This window comes from Ctenocephalides felis, unplaced genomic scaffold (genome assembly GCF_003426905.1).
Source record: "Ctenocephalides felis isolate EL2017-DRISC unplaced genomic scaffold, ASM342690v1 CF-g0.4_SCAFFOLD_01170, whole genome shotgun sequence".
Classification (NCBI taxonomy): domain Eukaryota; kingdom Metazoa; phylum Arthropoda; class Insecta; order Siphonaptera; family Pulicidae; genus Ctenocephalides; species Ctenocephalides felis.
The window spans coordinates 65,442,649-65,467,471 of record NW_020537324.1 but is presented as its reverse complement, the minus strand read 5'-3'; the positions used below and the strand labels follow the sequence as shown (position 1 = coordinate 65,467,471).

Genomic DNA, 24,823 nt, shown 5'->3' with positions numbered 1-24,823 from the left:
TGATATTTTTCATTGATATTTATTTTATAATCCACCGGTAAAATGTAATTAAATTTACTCAATGAGCTTTGAAAATTCACCAAATCGTTTACCCATTCCGTATTCAAACTTGTCGAAATAATTTGATTTCCCCACCAATTTATTTATATTGCTCCTAGTTCTCGACAACTATTCGTAGATTTCCGATAATCGAAAATGCTAATCTCTAGCTTGCGAACCTATTTCCTGACTTTGCCGATCTTCAAGGGGGTTAAATTAACTCGAGATTGTGTGAATGAAATTCTATTTCAAGACGTCTTCCGACTTGATCTTGGACTTCATTCGCCCGAAGCCACAACGACGCTTTGACGCCGCCTGAATTATTCAGCGAGCTGCACGAACGTATCAGGAAGGCACGCGTTCGCACGTGTGTTAAATGCATTTTATATTATGTTTCCCTTGCACTTTGTATGAAAACGGAATAAATATAAACCGTGTATATTTGGGAAAAATAGCTAGAAAACACGATCGCAAAAATGGTCACACAAATATTAATGTCATTAGTAATAAAAATATTAATAATCCTAATGATGATAAATTTCATAAATCAACCAAATCAATATCATTTGAAGTGATTTATAAGTAGTTTATTTAGTTGTAATTAATCCCAATAATGCAAGCAGACGTATCCCGTCCCAAAATTGATTTCATGTAAAAATGATAAATAAATCTAAAGTTTAGAATCTAAACGCACGTAATGACTAACATGTGAAATTGCATCTTGAGCATCCTTCTGCATCTCACCTATGCTGCCAAAATATGAAGATGGCAAAATAATTTGCTTTCCAACATTTGTTGTATTATCTTCATTTCTAACTGCATCGCGTTTAGTCTGTACCTGTCTTGAACATTAGCTACTGATTAATAAATGAACTAATTTTTACTTATTCATTAAATGCTATATAATCTACAAGTTCTACTTACAATTTAAATCAAACCCGTATTGGTATTTTTTATTTTTATTTAACTTTATTCATTTTGTGGAAATTGCAGTCGAAATAGCTGTTCTTTATTGTTAATAACATGTGATATATATATATATATATATATATATATATATATATACTAGATGACCCGACAGATATTATCCTTTACCCACGTCTACAATTCAAAAGTTCCAAATTTTTTAATCTCCTATCTTTTTAATATTCTATTTGATATATTCTGCCTTTGTGAATCATTTTTTGCCTTAGCATAAGCAGTATAAGAAATTCAAAAAAAATATAATATAGTACCTGCGATAAAAGAGCAATATCACACTTGATTTTACCACACAACATAATTGCTTCAATAATTTAGTCTATAATTTTTATAATCTCGTACGATATATTAGTTGCTTTTTGGCAATTCTAATTTTTAAAGTACTTTACTTTCTAATAATAAACATTATTGTTTATGTACAAATCTTAGGTGAATTAGTTTATAATATCTAGTTCGTGTGAGCAGCACTCTTCAATCTAAGATCAACTTGCTAAATATTTCATATTCAATGCGAAACATATGTATTTTTGACACATAAAACAAAATTCTAAATCATTTTTTTAAAAAGTAGAAATATTTTTTTGTGTTGTTAAATAATTTAGTAAAGTAAACGAAAATTTGACATGCATAAAAAAATAATGTATAGCAATGTATGTATGTATATTTATTGAAATGAATTATATATAATTCCATCTGCCAAACAGATACTGTTGACTGTATCTTATATTATTTTGATTTCTGGCACATCTCAGCTGCTTTTCGACAATAATAATGTATATATTACATTGTTTTTGTATATTATATTCTAATATTATCTGGACTCTATTCTATTATTGACATTTCTAGCAGATGACAGTTCAAATGTTTTCAATGTCAAACAATGTTAATTGTTTTTTTATAATTTTTGCCATTTATTTCTACAATATTACTATAGTTTTATCGTTCATTAAACCTTAAAAATTTATTTTGACAAACTCTAAAAAGAATTATCAAAATCCAAATAACCGTTTAGGAGAAGTATCAAATCATACACCCGCACAGAAAATTGTATACATAAAATAAATCAGAATATATAGAATTTAGATTTATTATAATATAAACTCAAACAGCACTTTTTGTGATGCTTTTAATTAATATTTTTATACAATTTATGCAGATGATTTGGTTGTATGAAATTAAATATTATGTGTTCATGATTTCAGTTACGAAAAGTTTGTATTTATAATAATAAAATATAATTAGTAAACTTTACTAGCGCATAAATAAAGTGAAACATGATAAAAACATCAACATCAAGCATCATAATTATAAAAGTTTAAGTTGTGTAGTTTAATTGAAAGTAATTGTAGTTCAGTTTACATACAAACGTACACTATGTCTATATGATATATGGAATATAATATTTTTATATAGAATTTTGAAATTTTTATCATTTATTATATTGATAAACTATTGTTATAGCTCTATATTTCCGAAACGGCTGGACCTGCCTTTGATAAAATCTAATTACCACCACTCTCCAATATTACAAATCGAATGCTCCATATTTCCGAAGCCGCTGGACTTGTCTTCGTCAAAAACTAATCAGCACGTCTCCTCATCAATACGAAACGAATGCTTTTTGAACCATTCAAATCGGTTAATTTATACGCCTGAAATCGTCGACAAAATTTATTTCCATACATACGCACACACACACACATCCATTATTTCTGAGGTATGCCAAAATGTTCAGAAACCTCTAAAACGTAAATATATGCATAAATTTTCATTTTCTATAACTTACCCTACAAGAAGTTAATAATTCTGAATATAAATTTCAAGTAAATTTTAGTATTGTATATATAGAAAATTCTATGTCCAGAATATGAAATTTTAATTGGACTATTAATTCTCAAGCTCTCGTTGGAATATTTTAAAAAAAATCACACTTTATACAAGTATTGAAAATGAATTTATGCTACGTTGAATTATTCTTTCTGTAAAAATTATTTGTTTTGATTTAAAATATCGATCGGTATTAGTAAAGATACACGTTCTACTTTTCAAGTTCTTCCCAAAATAATTTTACCACCGCGACCCAGTTCCTTGAAGTTCCTTTTCGCAATCACGCTTCATTGCGATTTGAAATTGTGCAAATATTTGCTGTCATCAAATGAAACTCCGTTGAGGGAAAATTTAATGGCTCTGAACCGATTTTTTATATTTGAATAAAGAAACGACATGTTTGCAAATTGTGTCATGCGGTTTGTTTGAGTGAACGTTATTTGCTGACTCGAATTAATAACGTCTACGAGCATATATAATATTTGAGGAAGGGCCAGTAAGGATTTGAATAAATGTTTCTTGCTTCATATTTATGACGATAATGTGGAAATATTGAATAATTTCTATAGAATATTAACCCTTTGCACTCTATTGTCGACTTATTTGCGACATTTAATATGAACTTTTGGGAGGTTGGTGTGCAAAGGGTTAAAATTTAATTTATTGTTTATTAACTTCACGTAGCATACATTTTAGTAATTGTTCAAAACTTAAAAATTAAATATTTTTTTTAAATTAAATCTTTTTGTTTCAGAGGTTTCTGAACATTTTGGAATACCTTTGAACAACTGGATGTATGTGTGTGTATGTATGTATGTGTGAGTACAATCTTTTGTCGACGTTTTCGGGAGCACCGTTCACTTGGTAAAATACATTCAAATTCTAATGGTGATAAGACGTGCTGACTAGTATTTAGGAAAAGTAGGCCCAGCAGTTTCGGAGATATCAAGCAAAGAGTGCAAAAAATGGAAATTATGTTTTTGAGAAAGCAGAGCATTCGATTTGAATAATTCACAAAAACATTTTACTTTTAATGACAAATTAAAAAAAATTGAAGAAAGATTCAGCGGTTTTTGAGTTGCAAGGAAAAAATATAAAAAATTAACATTTTGTGGTTAAAAATGATCATTACAAATCATTATTTATTTATATGAGATTAGAATTGTTTTTACATAGTTGGAATGGTAGACAGGTGTACTGAAAGACAGATGGAATTGTAGACAGGTAGACAGGCAGGCAAATAAAAAACTAGTGGTACATGGCATCGTGCCTTAAGACAAATTGCTAGAACTTTCCTTACCACAATTAAATATTCAAGCAAAAGAATAATAATCAATAAATATTGATCAATGGTTATTAACAATTGTTTTGAATATTTTCATAGAGATAATTTTAATTACTATATATTTATTTGTTTTTATAATATACAATAACGATCTTATAGCTCAAAACACTTAAAAATGTTTACATTAACAAGAGCTGCCGAACGAATCCATCTGAGGATATATTTCTTACGATTAGAATAACACATATGAAATTTATACATTTTTAAACTGAATTGTAAATTTAAAATTCATATTTAAAGTATAAAACTTTGTATACTTTTAAAAATTTTGAAAATAATTATTTTTTCTAAAAATTTTGAAACTTGTGTGAACCCTGTAAGTGAACTATAACAATAAAAAGTCTTGGTACGGAACCTAAAAAAATTGTAACAAAATTAGTACTCATGTTTAAATCTCTATAAAATATCTTATAATTTGTTGTGCATAGATCATTTTAAATCGCCAAATATCATTTTATTTTACATTTTTCTCTGTATCTCCAAAACTGCTAGACTTGTCTTTCAAAAAATTTAGAAAATAAATTTCAAAGTAGACAAGTAGAAAGACAGATAAGTAAGCATGTAGAAAGCTAAACAAGAAGCTAATTAATCAAATTGAAATGTATGCAAACGTTATATAAAAGCAACTTATTACTTATATTTAAATATTACCTTAAATGTATATACCAGCTTTCAGTCTATGCCCCTCTATACGGCAATTTAACTTTCCAAATAAAGTACATGAGTTGAAGGAAGCGCGGTTCAAAGCGTATTAAATCATGATGATTTTTAGCAAATATGAGAATCTTGAGAATTTCATATACTGAACAACACTCTATTTCTTCTATATATTAAGTAAAAATACCAGTAAAGTACTTCAAGCACATGCACTTGGAATTATAAATTGGGGATATAAGAAGAAACCATATGTGAAATAAAAATAGAACAGTTTCTGTAAGGAGAAATTAAATATAACCAAAGCTAGAAGATATAAATTTTATTTTTATTAAACAATTCTTGCTTTTAATAGACTGTCCTAATTGTATATTATGATATGTAGTCTAATTAGAAAATACAATATTCATCAGATTTATCTAAAGATGCCGAATGAAAAATAAATATATACTCCCAATTCTCAATAATTAAATATTTATCCCGAATATAATTAAATATGTTTTATTGATATATATATATATATATATATATATATATATATATATCTGTATCTGTCAATCTTTGTTCAAATCATAAAGTACATAAATAATTAATTAAATGTTCGGCGGTTGATATTTGTCATTTATACGTTTTAGAATTCAGAACTTTAAAATAGAATGAAACTCTATAAAACGCGCTGATTAACTATCAAAAATATGTTCGAATAATAATATAAAGACTGTTCTAGAAGTATCAATCAAAAGTCAAAAATTAGTTTCTCGTAAAAATCGATTAAGCCTTTTTTTTTTGCAATTAACTATTGATTTTTATAATACTTTGTAGAGCAAACTTGCTCCAAGATAGATCATAGTTGCCATGACATAAATAATATAGAAACAAATGTATGTGAAAAATATAACATTCAAAAGCATTGTCTAATAAATCATTGTGAATCAGTTAATTGTTGAGTTTTAATTAAAACGGATCAAAAACTACATTGAAGCATTAGAGTGAAGAAATACAGTGAAATACAGTCCACACAGTAAAAAGGTAGGAGAATTTTGACAATTAGAATTTACAAAAAGCTATCGAATTCAAAATGGAAGATATCAATAAATTGATAAACAAAGCTAAAACCGCAAAATACAAGCTGACGCGTATTGAGAATTACATATTAAAATATGGACTCGACTTGAGTGTCATACAATTAAATGCGCATAAACAAATTTTAAAAAACGAATTTAATAAATATGACGTAGCGCAAGAAGAATTAGAATGTATTAATTCAGATGAATTTCGAAACGATGATGAGCGCAATGCGATTGAAACTAAATATTGTAATATTTCCGATGCAATAATTAATTTAGTTAACAAACAAAATAATGCAGAAAAATATAAAAAACAGGAAAATACTGTTATTTTGCTGGAAGAAACAAAGTTGGAAATGGTTTGCATGCAGGAGAATTTTGCACAATTTGAGGCGAATTTACAAAAAGAAGTGAATAGTTTAAAGCTAGATTTAGGTGAAAAAAGTACACAAATTGAAGAATTAATAAAGCGTAATGAACAATTAGAGAAAGATAAGAATTTACTACAGAACTTAGATAAATATAATAAAGGTAAATCAAATATGGATAAAAATATAGATGATCTTTTTGAAAGGCACATATGTCTTGAAGAACAATTCAGTATTTTAGAAAGAGAATTACACGATAATTCAACAAATGAAAACATAAGTGAAAAAATGATTAAATTAGAAAAAGATCTCGAATTGAAAAATAGGCTAATTGAAAATCTTTTAGACAGGAACAATAGACTTGATCATGATTACAAAAATCTCCAGGAAAAGTTTTATGCCATCTCATGTAATCAGATGCACCCCATAATTTTGCCAACTCATCATCAAGATACTGACCAATAAGAAGGTTAGAGAAGTAATTCACAATGTACCATACTATAATTTCAAACAGTAATACAATCATAATTGATATGCCAGCTACTGTAACGTAGAAATAAATCAGTAAGAGAGCTAGGCAAAAAATAGGACACAGAATACAACGATGGAATCAGAGTACAATTAATAAATACTTCAAAAGGTTTATATATCATGCTAAAAATGAAAATGTCACATTACTATTCAATAAGTAAATACTTCATAGAGTTTATGCTAACGTTTGGGGCCGCAGTATGGAGCAAACTTGCTCCAAGATACATCATAGTTGCCATGACATAAATAATATAGAAACAAATGTATGTGAAAAATATAATATTCAAAAGCAATGTCTAATAAATCATTGTGAATCAGTTAATTGTTGAGTTTTAATTAAAACGTAATTTAATAATTATAGAATGCGCTTCACTTTGCATAGTGATAGTGTTACTAAATTTCGATTACATTTATTATGTCAATTATTATTTGACGAAAATTCAGTTATATTATAAGTCAAAAGGCTTATGCAACTAGTGATACTCATGGGCCGATTCTGCCACAAAATAGTGAAATGTTATGACAAAGCTATGTTATGAAGAACTTCCATACAAAATCGTTGTAAATATTGACAAAAGCCATGTAGTTGCTGTGCACTCAGGCGTTTTTTCAGGTTGCGGATAGAAAACCTAACATAGTAACCGCACAAATGTCAAAAAACAATTTTAGATAGCAGGGTCTTTCTGACTCAGCTTCATAACATACGAGTAAGGTTTCAGTTTATGTGCGAAACGTCTGAATGACAGCAACCACATGACATTTTGACAGTATTCAGTATGATTCAGTAGCATAATGTATGGAATTTGAAAACATGATCTGTTTTGAGGCAGAATGAGCCCATTAATATAATAGATGTAAGATGGATTTAAGTAATGCATAATACATGTACTTATAGATTTTGATATCAATTATTGTTCGCAAAATATGCAGTGAGATGATAATTATAAATATTTTTGCAATATTTTATTATTCAAACATGAAAATACGTTCAAAAAAATATTTGTACGCTGGCGGGGTTTGAACCAGATCATTGTTTTATATTATCTATAAAACTGAGGGCACCTAAAACGACTGAACTACCGAGAGATATTAATTCGGAAAACTATAGAAGTACGGACTGTGCACGGTCTGATATTTTAAATTTTTATTAATTTTCATAATTAAACCATTTCTCACAGGCCTATGATATTTTAGATTATTCGATTTGGATATCAACTTTTTCGTTATTAGTCGAGTTCATTACAGTAAGTTTACCTCGAAATTCGAGAAACTCAGCTGTAAGTATGTAAATACTTGTATATTGACCCTAAAGTTGTCTCAAAACCTACATATGGTATTGACATCCTTCCATATGTAGGTTTTGAGACAACTGCTTTAGGGTATCAATATACAAGTATTTACAGACTTTTAGCTGGGCAATTCGAATTCCGAGATTCTTACCTAATTTAAGCTTAAATGTATAGACTATATGCAATGTTTTATCAAAATCGCAGGATAGTAAACCTAAGGATTTCCTAGTTTTTTTGATAATTCTATACATTTATTTCTTGTATCTGTACTTTTTCATATATTCGTATCTATAATTTCGTGTTAATTTTATCAACATATTCTATCAATCATAGCAAACACCTCGTAACAAATACTGAAATAGCGAGCGGTCTGTCTTTCCAAACTTTTATCAGTTTTTATAGATAAACTAATTATTATAGGAAATTATTTATTTTGACCATAAATTCTTCTATCAAAATTCCAGGACAATAAACCATAAGTTCTCCTTGTTAGTTTGGCAAAATCTATACCTTCAGTTCGTGTATCGGTACTTTTTTATATATTTATATCAATCTTTTTTCTTTTGTAATTTTTTCAATATATTCTATGATACTATTCAATAAATTATACTTTGGAGCTATTCACACTTGAACACTTGAACATTTCATTGTTCTGTATCTTTGAAGTAATATTTTTGTATTTTCTGGAAAAAAACGTATACCTAAAAGGTCATAAAACTGCCTGTGAGACGAGAAAGCGACAGCTTCCTTCCCAAAGCAAAACGCAGTACCAGATTTTTAGTACCAGTTTAGGGAAGTCGGATATGACAAATCCTGTGAGACAACTCCACTCGGATTCACTCCGAGGGAGGAGTTGTATCTGAGTGATAACTCCGGAGTGAGTTGCCCATCTCTAATTCTATCAGTCATAGCAAACACCACGTAACAAATATAGAAATATCGAGCTGTCTTTCCAAACTTTAATCCACTTTTATGAATAAACTACTTTTCATAGGCCTATAATATTTCAAATTATTCGGTTTGACTATCAACTCTTTCACCATGCCAAGATTTATCAAAATATCAGGATAGTAAACCAGAGATTTTTCTTGTTAGTTTTGCTACATCTATACTTTTATTCTGTGTGTCTGTACTTTTTCACATATTTGTACCTATATTTTCGTGTATTAATTTTATCAACATATTCTATCAATCATAGCAAACACCTCGTAACAAGTCCAGAAATAGAATTATCTTTAATTATTTCTCTCGACGTGTCCATATTTATTTCCGTTCACGCCGTCCTGGTTCATTGATTTACGCATCAATAGCGCCTCCTGGACAAAAGAATAGTCTGCTGCCTGCTTCCTTTTTCCTGCTCCACATGTTTTTCGATGAGAGCTCATTAACGAGATTATTATCTTCAGTTTTCTTATATTATCCGAGAACAAAAAATATGTTATGACGCCCGTTGTTTTCGTTATAACAGGAAATATAATCCAATAAAATATCCAATTCCAATATCGCAAATTATTATGAAGGGAAAAACAATTATGGAAGTATGTAAATATATTTTCGTATAAATATATTTTAAGATCATTTTTGGTATTTATATACATAATTTTATTTTTATTTTAGGAACAGTTCTTAATATTCTTACGTGTATTACCTACCTGTTGTGATGTAATTTTTCATAACCTAATTTTATGAGAGGCCATAGAACTGTCTGTTCATTCTTTTTACGATAATATTATATTACATATATTTTTAACAGTGATTTGATATAATTAGACTGATATTTTGAAGATTATGGAGGCAATTTTCTGACAAAAATAGAGCGTAATATAGCGTCGTTATGTTTATCTATGGTTAATTACTGTTACACTATTTTTTGTGTAAAATTGTAGTAAAAATGTTTTATATTTTTTATATACAACCTTACCTAGAAAACGCACATACGTCAAAAAAATGTTATCATAACTGCATATCTCTGCATATATCTGATGTGCATTTATAACACATCTGTAAAGTTAGGTTTTAAACAAAAAAAATCTGCAAACCACCCATTAAAAAGCAGCAATACCAATTACAAAAACCTATTATTCCATGTCATTAAAAGACTACTCGTAATTACATTTTTTATCTGTAAAATATATTTAATTTACAGAAACTGATTCATTCGGAATGCTTTTAATAAATAATTATTTAGAATATGTTAACAAACATATTTGTGTGAATAATTACCTATTAATAACAAAAACGTTGCTATTATAAATATTTAAATTTACACTTTTTCTATGAATATAAAAAAGCTATGGTAATTAGGTATCAATTAATATTATGCTACCCAAAAAATTCTCCTTTTGAAAATTCATCTATTAAAAGTTTGAATATACATATATATTTATACTTGTTTTGTAAATATTGAGAAAACTGTGGTATAAAAATGTATTTTTAACTACATATACGTTAATTCATCAGTTTTTTTTGTCATCATAATTGTCAATCATAGAATAATAAGTTTTATATTAATTATTTTTAATTTTTCACTTCTTATTATATTATTATTGTTCACTTCTAATTATATTATCGTCACTAAAATTACTGTTAAATTACATGACAAATATTTTATATTTTATGTTATTTTTATTTTTATATCTTCCAATATTTGTCTTGATATTCTTGTACATCAGTAATTTTTTAACATTGATTTCATTGATAGGTTGTAATATATTACGCACAATTTAACGTTGAATGATATACTGCAAAACATGGACAAAAATTATTATAATTTTATACCAATTACAAGGAAACGGCTCGGCCCATCGTCGCACAAATCTGACAGACGATAGTCCTCATAGAGATACATCGAAAGGCTTTTAAATTTTTGAAATCGGTCCAGCCGTTTTTGAGAAAACGTCGCTTTACGGCAAAAAATCTGTTCATATACACATACACACACGCACACACACATACTTTTTTGAAATTTGGTCTCATTCGATTCAGAATGGCTTGAAACGTCGAAAACATAAAATCAGCAAATCGGATTTTTGATGAAAACATAAACTACACATTCGGGAAGTTAATAACCATCGTGATGTGATATGATATATATTCAATAAATTGAAATATTTCACAATTAATTAGTTCTTAGTTTTAAAAATATCATATTAGTAACAAAAGTGTTTATCTATTAAGGGAAAGTGAAAACTGTTTTTCAAAGAAACTGATGTTATTTGATACATTTTATTTTGGAGCATAAAATTTCTCATTACAAAACCTGTGAACATTTTAATAAAAAGCAAAAGGAATAAAAAAGGCATTTTACATTCCGTTCCATCATAGAATTAGGCTTCAAATTGGCTGCATAATGAAAGCATTAAATTTTCCATTGGGTAAAAATCCAAAATGAGAAATGCTATGTACACATATATATCTACTGAAATATATTTATTTATTATTATTATTATTATTAATTTTCCATTTGGTTCTTTATGGCCGAGTCCAATTTCCATTACTCATTTTTCTTTCACTTTATGCACAGGCAATTTTGTTATATTTATTGGTCCTAATTCTACTTTCTGAATAATTGATGGAAGGCGAAACAAGGGCGGAATGCAAATGATACTTTGGCCGACACAAATGTTCTTTAACAAATTATCGCCGACGTGTGATTTATCGAATTTCATTAACGAACCTGTCAGCACCCAAATAAATCATCATTTAAATAATCGACAGTAGTCAAAAATTATAATTTTCGAGCGTATTTTTGCCTAGAATAATCATTTTATGGGAGTCGGGTCATAGGGAATTATACTGTAATAAATCTTTATTTGCAGTTGGGTGTTATGAGTAATAATGTCTTGATCGATTACTTAAAATTTAATACTTATTTATTTTAAAATATAACGTAAGGCTTAAATATGCAAGGGTGAAAAGGTCCACCACCGATACCTCAAAAACAAGTTAAGAATTTTTGAAAAACAATATTTTAAAGTAGAGGAAAAATATGTATAACCAGCCATGACCTTGATTCTTATGGCGTTGATATCAGGACCTACACTGCAATGTTTGAAAATTCATAAAAAATATTCTCTTTGGTTGTTATTTTTTTTTATTGTAAGCACTGTTGTTTAGTTTACGAGACCTAAATATAAGTATACATTTTATAATATGTATTGTTAATATAAATTTAGATCCAACAGTTTTTTTTGTATAACCTCTATAAAAGCTTACACGTGGTTACGGCCAACTTAACCTTTACCCTGGCAAAGGTGTAAATCGTAAATAAAAATGTAAATTGAAGTAAAAAAGCAATTTTATAAGAGATGAATTAAATAAATAGTTATTCCAACTTTGCTGATGAATAGTTCTAACGAAATACCAGATCAAGGTTATATACAGTGTTATCTCTCCAAAAAATATACCCCTGAAATTGATATTTTGCATTGTTTGAATAATGTAGCTGTTATTTCGTGAAAACCATTTAAAATTAATGATAAGAAATTGGTTCTGTTTGCTTCCTGGGTGTCTCATTCAATCCCACAATGGGGTAAAAAGGATCAGCTATAAAATTAGTAAAAAAAACTTTAAAGAACACGTTTCTAGAATAATGAATTAGCAGGAAGTTTTACTGAACATAGTCAGATAGCTGTTTGTTTAATATGTTCATTTGTTGTAATACAATTGGTTTGGATTTTACAATATAATTTCTTGAAGTCAAATTGTACCTTTGTGCCCCGCCCTACTCTATTTGAAAGTTAATTTAATGTTGCATAGGGGGTGTCCATTAATCACGTGAGGTTTTTTGGGAGAGGGGGGGTTGATAAGAAATCACAAAATATCACATGGGGAAGGAGGGATATAGTAAGATATCACGGATTGAGCTTTTTAAAAAATCCAAACATTTAAAAAAAAATCCAAAATTTTACAATTGTTTCACGTAACTAAAAATACACGTGATGTTTGATTGGTGAGGGGTAATTTTGAATATCACCGATGGGGGGGGGGGTTCAAAAATCCTTAAAAAGTCGATCACGTGATTATTGGCCTTCATATATTTAGATTCCATTTAAATTACACTTTCATTTAATAATTCAATGCCTACTTTTATTTACAAGTAAAATATTAAATAAGGGGGCGTCCATTAATCATGTGATCAATTTTTGAGGATTTTTTTGGGAAGTTTGGGATCCTTTCTTTTGGGGATACCACCTGATAAAAAAATTATAATATTACTCCACCTCAACCAAAAAACATCACATTAAAAAAACGTTAGTTATGCAAAGATTTTCAAACAAATTTTTCGAATTTATAAAAAAATCGTTATTTTTTATTTTTATTTTTTGGAAATTCAAGTAAAAAACAAACGCACGTAATATCTTACTAGACCCCTTCCTCCCCAAAGAGATAATTAGTAATTTTTTGTCAAACCCGCCCTCCCTCTAAAAGTCTCCTAATAGTAATTTTAAATACATGTTAATAACATAATTGTTTTCTACATATTTTTTTTTATATTTCTTATAAGAGCAATCCTCCTTGCATTAGATATTTAGTAATTGGAATTTTTAATTATGAAATTATAAAAGTTTTCAAAGGATTACACGGTAGTAGGTCTTTCATTAATGAACAATATTTGAACAGTTATTATTTGTTTAAATAAAACAATATCACAACAACTAACATAAATCTAAGTATAATCTAACTCAAAAAACAAAATCCAGTTAAATTCAAGGAGTTTAGTACATTTAATTATAGAACATAGTGACTAGAACTAGTTAATATAATTTTACTGCTTAATTCATTAGGATAGTTGATGATTTTAAGATTTTTTTTAAATTTCAAAGTATTGAAAACTATGTCGTTTATCTCCATGAAATTACAATGCAAAACGTGTCAATAATACCTACTAAACGCTTCTAGAACTTGAACAAGTACTTAAATACAATTTCATCAAAATCAAATCATTCACGCTGTCTTTATAATATAATTGTATATTATTTCACACTAACTTGATTTTAATTTAATTCAAACTAAATTTTCCACGAACTCCTTTAACATTTACTGCACTGCGCTATGTTTAATTAAGTCGTCACATAGAGAAGTGAAATTAATAATTTAGATCTAAGGACAATTCTCGAAACATAATTGCTTTTGCAATGTTCTAAGAAAATATATCACATAATCCTCGAAATAGTGTAGTTTTCTGCATAAATGTTGAGATTCAATTAATCGGGATGTAAATTTATACTTGAGTTATCTCGAACCCATTTTTCAGATAAGACAGAAATATTGTAATCAAATGCAAGGTATCTTAGATATAATGTATAATATTTTTATTTGCAGCATTTGGGCATTTGCTTTTAAGATTACATTTGGAATATTAATATAAATATCTCTTTTGTTTAAATTATCAAAAATTAAAACAATCTTCATATAATTCCATATATGCATTCATGAGTATTGCTACAATATAGACTAGTGGTGCATGGAATCGTGCCTTGAGGCAAATTACTGAAACTTCACATACAAAAAAATAGAATTTATAAAAAACCTCCAAATTTTTGGAAAACTAAAAAAATGAAATTATGAGAACTTTGATATTTTTAATTTTTTTGAATAAATTTATTTTTTAAAAAATTTTGAACTGTTTTTCAAAGCAATCGCATTTTCTTATGTAATCATCATGTCTCTCCATCAATACAAATCAAATGCGATTTATATTCCTTACTACTTATAATTTAATATGTTTGCCGATTATAATAATGCGTACAAGTTTCCAGTAGAAAAAATTACTTATTTAAAATCTTGTACATATACTTGATCTTACCTCAAGCTGCATGGATGTCAGCATTTCTTCGCAAAATTGCACAGAGTCAAATTGTTTTCTCACTAACGTACACACTTTGTTTTACGCGAAATTATGCTAAATTTATTTAATTAGCACTTTTGTTTTAATAATTAATTAATTTACGCGAATTTTATCATCTACTACACTCACTTCTATTTTAAAAAGTCTTTTATCAAGCTGAAAGAAATTTGTGGATTAGTAAGAGGTACGGTCACAATTTTGCCTACACTAAAAATATTAATTATATAATTATATAACGACTTCCTAACTATAACCTAGTTTATGGTTTTTTGCGAACGCACAACGAGACGTGTGACCGTACCCTTAGAAAACATGCCCAAGAATAAAAATGCACTGACCTTTGTTTAAAATCACCGATTCTTCTGTAACATCCCGATTACCAGTTTGTTGTCTGAAAGATAGAAAAAAAAGTAAGTTACTAAATATGTTATTAAATATTGATTGGTGCTAAAAAATCAGTGTTTTACCTCGTGATTTACAGAAGAGAGCTGACCAGGAGTCAGGAACCTCGCACCAGGAACCAGCAACCGGAACAAGACACTATCACTGCCCTAGAACACTATAAAGGCCTTTATAAAGCACTACACAAACACTAAAAAACGATAAAAAGCACTAAAAAACAATAAAGAACACTAATAAACGATAAAAACACTAAAAAACGATTAAAACTCGTAAAAAACGGTCACTACGTGTCGACACCAGGCAAATTATTTGACCACAATCGAATGTTTGCCTTTTTAAAAGTACTGTTCATCACTAATAGAACTGGTATGGATTTTTATAATAATGTTCTTTTGATCAACAAAATCATCACCAATGGAGGCATAAATACAAAGCGATTTGATTTTTCTTTAGCATCTCCAGTTTTATGGTTGGTCCTATAAAACATTGTATCTTTTAACTGATTAAATTAATGAAGATGGATAAATAGCGATTTAATGACAACTAAGAGGTCTTTTCCAATACAAATTTCCATTTCAATCCAACCTTCTGATTTGTATTTCCAAACATCTAGTAAAAATAGAACCTCAGTTATGAAATCCATAGTCTTCCTGGTGAAACACATTTGCAAAATTTGGCACAACACTGTTAACGCAAATAAAACACTTTTTACTCCACAAAACGATCAAAAAGTCCAATTATATTTATTCAATATCACTACTTTATTGTCCTTGTACTTTTCTAATGGTTTTTATTCACTTGTTCTGCATCATAACATCTATATCCTATGATTGTGTGTTTTTAACTATGTATGAAGGTGACCCTTTGTTCTAGTAAAACGTACTTTGAGGACCTATGTTCTCAGAATTGGATTTCTGCTGAAAATAAATAAATAAGTTATAAAAATAATTATCACATATATTATTTGTATATAGGAAAGCAAACATAATACTAAACGCCCTTTGATATGTGCCTAATAAAACCATTCATAAAAACCTATTTTCATTCAAAATACCTGCATTTATAAAAATGTCCATCCATTAGGTTCATAATTTGCAATAATTTTATTGCAAAATTGAATTTAGCATCATATTCTTCTTTTGATTGTATTATTTATTTCCTACATAAGTATTTGTCCATAGTTGTATTTAATGTACTAATTGCGCAGCATTGTGCATGTTGTCGCAATGTCTTCGGATGGTGTTCGGCAAGTACCGGCACTTGCAGATGTTAGGACCAATCAAATTGGCCGAATTAAAACAGGTGGACGATTCCATTATTTATGATAAGGGGAGGACACATGAATTTGCCTAAGAAAATTGCACAAATTTTGACAATTTATCAGATTTTTGTAACACGAAAGAACGTTCAAAGCGGATGGACGAAAACACTATTTGCTCCTCAGGGGAGGCCACGTCGAAATATTTTAAATTTATATGCAGAAATTGCATGAAGTTTAAAATTATTCAGATTCTTGAACATGGAATTTGATAAAATTATTAGCAGGACGAAACCACTGTATGCACATATACAACAAGGAATAAGTTCATAATTTTTGAACATTTAGTTGAAACTTTTAATTTGTTAGTCGTATAAATACATTTAATGCTAATAAATCAAGTTGTGATTTAATGCATATATGACGAACATGATATAAAATGAACTACATATTGTAGCAGTAGAGCGAAATTTCTCTGCTGAAGCCAAAATATTCTATTTTAATACAAAAACTGTCAAGTTGTCACAGGAAACAAGATTCTGCTGGAAAAGCTCGACAGATAAATATAAAAATGTTGCATATATGTATATACACATTGTATATAATAGTACACATCATTCCATTTTCTGTATATATAAAATTATAATTTACAAATATAAAATATTTTCAATATATGATTAATTTAATTGACTCGTTTGCTGCATTATATAGTACAAAATGTTTTATGAAATATCAGAAAATATTAATTATGCTGCTACCATATGACAGCAAAGTACTTCAAACGCGAAATGAATGATTATTTACAACCATGATCTGTTTTAGACAAATGTTGGAACAAGTCTCAATGATTTACCATAACCATAATAGAGCTTTATAGAAATAATTAATTAATAAATTCATAATAAATTTACGTACTGTCATGATATAAAATTATGGCATGTGTATCATGAGGAGAAATGTGATTTTTATTTATTGTATTGATTATAGGTAATCAGATTATCAATACACTTACTTGTAACAACTGCAAAATCGCAATATACATAACCTAATACGCTTGAAAAATTAACAAGTTACAAACGAATTTAAAAAATTCGGAGATTAAATAAGTTAATGTAACTAAAACAAGTCTTAGTAGTATTAAAAGGCAACGCTTTATTTATCTTTTTTCATTAATTTTATTTAATTAATTTCTTATTATCATAATCATTTTGCGTTTCAGATATTTTGAATGTTTTTATACACGTTTTACAATAATTTCAATTTAAAAAAAATACTTTTTATTGAGGTTTGGGCACTTAAGTGATAATTCTAAAATTCGTTCATTAATTTTTCGTAGAATAAGTTATTGTTATCGTCCAAAAATCGAAATTGAAAATTTTTGCATTTCTTCACATTTTGATGATTTTTAAACATTTTGTCATACCTCAGAAAAAATGAATGTGTATGTATTTGTGTGTGTGTGTTTTTGTGTGGATACAATTTTTCGTCCACGTTAAAGCAGTCATCTATAAAGCATTCCATTATCAAGTCAGCCTTACAGAGAATATTTTTCAACTTACTGAACGAAACTTTTTATCTCACAAAAGTACTATCTTTTATTCTACCGCAACAAATTCGTTTGGACGTGTAATTCTTGGTAAATTGTACAGACAGCAATTTGTAACATTACATCGGAATCTTTTCCGCCGGTTTCCATTAAATCCTGAATATTGTTATTGATAGAAATAATCCGTTGTGATGGCAAGCCGAGTTGCCCGCCCGTATCTCATTTTGCTGCCCCGAAAATAACTGCTGGGCATGACCTTACTTCAACCTTTGTGTAACCAAGGAAAACATTCGAACGAACAACTCTTAGATGGATTTATAGAGTTGTTATTGAAAATTTGGAAAATTTAATTCGCTTAGGTACTGTACATGAATAAAATAAACTGAGAATGAACTAGTGGTGTATGGCATCGTGCCTTAAGGCAAATTGCTTGAACTTACCGTACCGCAACGAAATATTCGAGGAATATTAAATGTTTTTGAATAGTTGTAATACTGTAACTTTCATTATTCTTATTTTATAGACAAAATATAAGAGTTTATAAATTGGACGACGACGTTTGTATATGTAATAAAGAAAAGTAAAAAGACAAAACTCATTCAGATATAAAATGAAGGACATAACCTATTATTCATAGGAGTTATATAAAATGAGTTGCAAAGATGAAATAATTTATTTAAATAATAAGTTTTCATATTTTGTTAAAATAATAAATATAAAATAATATATATAATGCTTCTAAAACGTTCCAAGTTTTGTTATAATTCAACATATTTTTTAATGTTATATTTAGATTAATATACAAACCGAACATATCAAATAACAGTTAATCCCAAATAATTACAATATGCTCGAACAATTCCTTTAATTACAAAATCTGCTTCTAAACTTACCTCCACGATTATTACATTATTTAATTAAAGTATGACAAATTAAATCCAAACGACTTGGGCCTAGTAAGCAAAAGCACAAGAAAATTTTTTTTAATTTACAAACACTACGATGCCATTACATACAGCTTCTGTCTGGAAATTAATTGTCTTTGAAGGAAACTTTGTGAAATGTTTCGGGTTTAATCATAGAAATGAATTAAATTAGAGAAGAAGCTAATTATTCCAAATGAAGTTTTGTATGGAACGGCCTACCGGGGGAAATAAAAGGAGAAGATAATACATTTTATCAAGAGATGTACGTTCTCGTTTAATTTTAAAACGTGTAAAAAACTGTGATTATGTATTATTATTTTAAATAGTTTATTCGAGTACAAATATTTTTTTATGTATTTTTCTTTTACTTTCATAGAGAACGTTATGTTTAATTAAGAACAAATATCTCGAGTTATTGGATGAAACGTAATTAATAATTTTATCGATAATTTCTGTATGGTTTATTAATATTTTACAAAAAAATGATTAGAAAAATTTCATGATGGAGTGTTCTCTATATAAATCTAGAATGTGTGGGCTGTTGATTTTAATCATATTATAATAGATTGAAAAATTTTACATTACATAGTAGACATAATAATGACAAAAATTTATAATAAGAGTATTGCTAAATTATAATAATGTTCAATTTAAAAATAATCAATTTAATTTGAAATAATCAATATGGATGTTTTAGATGAATATTATTTAGTTATAGTAAGTAGTTTTATTTATGTGCAAAAATATTATTGAACAAATAGCAAGTTGTTAAAAACTCAAAATACACATTTTCACTTCATGGAACTTTTTTTTTTGCAAACCATTTCTTTTCAAATATGTACTCTGAAAGAACTCATTTGTGTATTTTATACTCAATTAAATTCATGGAACATTTTTTATATTATTTTATTATTTTATTTAGGTTATTTAAATTAAGGTTAAGTTTGGAATCATCTAAAGTGAACATCATTGAATAACTTATTTTGAGTTATAATTGTCAGCAATTTAAATAAAAAGGTTCGTCTGTTAACATAATTGTTAAAAGAAAATATACGACATATGACATTTAATTAATCGGGAGAGTTTGCGATTATCGTCGGCTATTTTTGCTATAGACTTGTGACGTCATATTTTCAATCCATAAGGTCTATGACATTGGAACACACGCTTGTAAAAATGTAAATGCACAAAATTACAAGTTCTCTGGAATAAAATATTTTTAAAATTAGTTAAAAAGCTCACATTATAATAAATGAATTAATAGTTCTAATAATATATAAAAAATCTGTACAATCTTTTTTTTCAGGATCGATCGTGAAGCAGCACACCGCAACGGCTCCTTCTACCAATGCTGCAGCGGTTTTTGCGTCGATTTGCTAGAAAAATTTTCCGAGGAACTCGGTTTTACATATGAACTTTCCCGAGTCGAGGACGGACGCTGGGGAACAAATGAAAATGGAAAATGGAACGGTTTAATAGCCGAGTTGGTCAATAGGAAAACAGATATGGTGAGTTCATAGATGTCGAGAGTAAATATTTATATTCTATTAAAAATTTAATACATGATATCAGGTTAGGTTAAAAGCTTTTAAGTACTCATTTTATTCTGTTTTCTATAAATTTTTGTTATGTATCTTACCTATACCTGTTAGGTATAGATGTATATATATATATATATATATATATATATATATATATATACTTATGGCTGTCTGTTCGCGCCAGAATCATGTTAGATGTCGCCAGTGGATATTGGTAATAATCAGACAACACCTTTTCTCTGGCAATCCGCAAAGATTTGGACGTGATAGCTGATCTGACGAGTGAACAAGTTTCTCTCGCGTTGGCTAGTCACGTACACCGTTTTACTTGTACTTTTCCATATGAGTTTTTGTGATATATTTCGATCATTACTTATTACTTTATGAAATAAATACTTTTAATCAGTGCAAGTGTTCCTTATTTGTGTTTGGAGTTCATTTCTTCCTCAGCATCCGAATTTAAAGCGAACTGAGATATCCGAACTTGAAGCCGCCATCCGACTGGACCGCCGAGCACGTAGAGAACGTCAGATATTTTGCTTAATATATTCAATAAGATCAAATCCTCGGAATAGTTATTGAGTAAAATCCAATTAGCTATTCCGAAAGGGTCTAACTAACCCCCATCCGTAACACTGTCTAATTGATCAATGTGTAATATGGGAGTAAACAAATAGTACTCTGGTATATGGCCAATTTTTATCAATCCTCAATTTTATAGATAAGCTTGTTAAGATTATATTATATTGCAGAATCCTCAAGCAATTAAATTATATAATAAACCTTAATCTACATATATCAGGTTGTCAATTTTGCAGAAGTACGCATCAAATCATTTTTCATATGAATAAATATAAAGTTTCGAGAAATATCAATGGTATATAGATATGAATATATTTTTTTATATTTTCTCTCGTTAGAACAACATGCTAGAACGAATCGATATCAAACATTCAGCATCGCTTTGCTGAATAAGCAATTTATTTTTCCTAAAAGTCTACCGGTCGGCAGGATAGAAAAAACAAATAGTGACGAGGCAGATATGCGACTTCTGAGCAATGAATAACATACTGTAATATACGCATTTATTTTCTCGAATAAATTCAGTTTTCTACATATATATACCCCTGGTGCAGAAAAGATATAAAAAATCATAAAAAAACTACGTGCGGTACTGAAAGTTGAAATCAATGAATTTTTTTTATATTACAGAAGTTAAAATCACTCAAATTATTTATTAAAAATTCTTTTGGAATCATTAGTTTTGTTAAAATTTTGTTAAAGTGAACGCACGTCAATATTAGATATTTTTAGCCTAAAAAAATGCTTCTTCCAATAGGAAATTGATTATTGCATATATTTATCTTAGTTATAAATGCATTTATTCTTGCATAAATGTACAAGGTTTAGTGCTAACATCTGCATTGATACGGATTCTAGTGAAAATCTAAAATATGGGTATGTAATGGTTTATATTTTGGAGCTATCCCTTCCAGAGTTTTAATATTTTTTGTGTTATATTTCAAATTTATAAGTTAGTATTTATTCAGTCGTGATACTAGGCACATATTAAAACCTAGCGCGTAAAATTTACTCATTTTTTTATTTTTTTACAATTCAATTTTATTCTGAAATCTGTATTTATTATTACATTAAACAGAGAATACTGACAAGTATATAGTAAAATAAAGTTGATTACAAATTAGTAGATACCCCCAGTTACTCAAATATTTTTATAAAATGTATTTTAGAACGTCGAACCAAGAACTTATAACTTAGCTGATAATGTCTTAAAAATTCAATAAATAAATAAAATTTTCAAATGTAGATTTTTGTTTACCATTTAACAAATAATCACATAAGATTTTAAAAGTGTGGTAACTGTAAAAGGAGTGAAACGATGGGAGAAAAATTAAGACCTAACTAGCGCTTTAATATCATGAATTCTCACTTACTTTAGTAACACAAAGTGCGTTTTTCAAAATGTTAGAAATAAAGTTGTAATATAGTCGTAAATCGACAATATGTATTTAACTGAATATTACACAGAAATAATTAAAACCATGTAAATTTTCACTTTAAAAAGTAATTTTTCAATGTAAATTTTCGCTGCAATATTTTTAATACAAAAAGGACTGAGGGGTATCAAAACATAAAATACACTAAACAAATAGAACTAGTGGTAAATGGCATCGTGCCTTAAAGCAAATTGCTGGAACTTCCCACACCATAATAAAATATTGGAAAAATAAAATTTAGTAAAAAATATTTTTATCGAAAATTAAAAAAAAAAAAATTCCCCAAAGCAATTGTCTTGTCAACACAAGCAGATAGTTTTTTATATCATTTAAATCGGATGCTTAGTTCTCTCAAATACTGCCATTTTTTGCATATTTAGCTTCGAATCAAACGGATAGACCTGCCTTTGCCAAAATCTAATTACCACTTTTTCTCACCTTTGGAAATTGAATGTTTTTTTTGGATCATTCAAATCTAAAGCTCTCAAAAACACGATTTCAATTTTTTGTACTCTTTATTTCATACCTCCGAAACGACTGGAGCTGCCTTTGCCAAAAACTGAGCAGCACATCTCCCTATCAATAGGAATCGAACATTCTTTTAACAATTCAATTAGGTAAATCCATGCGCCCGAAAACGTGGACGAAAAAATGCGGACACACAAAACACACACGCACACAAACACATCCATTTTTTCCGAAGTATGCCAAAATGTTCAGAAATCTTTAAAACATGAAGATATGCAAAAATTTCCAATTTTGATTATTGACCATTGCAATAACTTACCTTAAGTAAGGTGACCATATTTTTTGCATAAAATCCGGGACGGACTAGAATGTGTATGAGAGCGGAGGGGCGAGGGGGCGAGGGGGGTGTTAGTGTGCCAAAAACTTTTATTAACAATTTTCTAGTTGAAATATATTTAAAAAATATCGGCAATCAAACTATTTTTAAAAATCCGGGACCATTCGGGACAAAACACCTAAAACCGGCACAAATATTGCTTTTAGAAAAAAACGGGACGCAAAGCCAATCCGGGACGTATGATTACCTTACCTTAAGGGAAGTTAAAAATAACTATATGTAATCTGCGGGTAATTTTTGTTATAGACTAGTGGCCTGCCTTTCTAAGCGTTTTCTGCTGGCTTTAATCTTTTGGATTGTCATCGATTCTGCTTTATTTCAATTCATGATTTGTTATCATCAAAAATTATCTCAAATAAACCAATTTGCAATACTGAAATTAAAAATCACTCATATTTGATCATTACTAACACACTTTATTAATCATTGACACAATTCACGTTTTGCAAAATGTTACGAAAAAACAATATGTTCAGAGTAACTGTGGAATAACAATACATGTTTCTAACTATAATGAAAAAATTGGAGACAACTTCAAACTGTCGACATCGTGCCATCCGTCGTCTTGCCGCACTCACAATCCACATCCCCATTGATCCTGCGCTGCTCTTCTTGCAGCTCCTTCAACTCGGCATGCAACAATCTGTTTTCTTGCTTGAGCCTTGCATATTTTTCATCTAATCTATCGGTTATCCTATCTAAGACCTTGGCTGCAGCCAACAAAGCATCTTTTGTCGGTGCAATATGTTGTGGCTTACTGGCCGGGGCGATGTTTGCCGGTTTTGTTGGCACGGCGGCCGGAACTGGAGGGTTAGTCGACACCCCGCAAGATTTGCTGACTTGTTTGCACAATGCCGGAGCGCTTGGGAGATTTGACATATCCGGAGTTTTACCGGAGCAGTATGGGCTGAAGCTTTTGACACGGTTGTGGTTCAGTTTTAAGGTGACGGGTTTGCTGCTGGTGTCTTTGGTGGTAGATTTAGCATTGGTGCAAGGTGGGGTTATTTTGCGAAGCGAGGTGTTGGTGGTGGGGTTGTTGATTGATATGTTGTGACTGTTGAAGAGTCTGTGGATTTTCTCTGTAGCTGTGGATGTAAAAGATGATTTAGAATCATGATGCAATAGCATTTTGTTTACTAAAATTAGAATCTAAGATTAATACTAGTGGTGTATAGCATCGAGCCTTAAGGCAAATCGCTGTAACTTTCCGCACCGTGATAAAACATTACGATTAAATGTTTTCAAATAGACTATTATAAATACTGTAGCTTCCATTATTCGTCTGTTATAGACACGATATATGGTTTATTCATTAA

General features: G+C 29.0%; 1 protein-coding gene across 2 annotated transcripts in view; it reads left to right on the top strand.

The window, feature by feature from the left end:
* LOC113368485 (glutamate receptor ionotropic, NMDA 2B) overlaps positions 1-24,823 on the top strand; it is a 172,809-nt gene that overhangs the window by 124,967 nt on the left and 23,019 nt on the right. For both annotated transcript variants that reach the window (XM_026610034.1, XM_026610035.1), the window contains one exon: positions 20,390-20,591. In XM_026610034.1, coding sequence (XP_026465819.1) covers positions 20,390-20,591 — 202 coding nt within the window. The remainder of the gene's footprint in view (positions 1-20,389; positions 20,592-24,823) is intronic.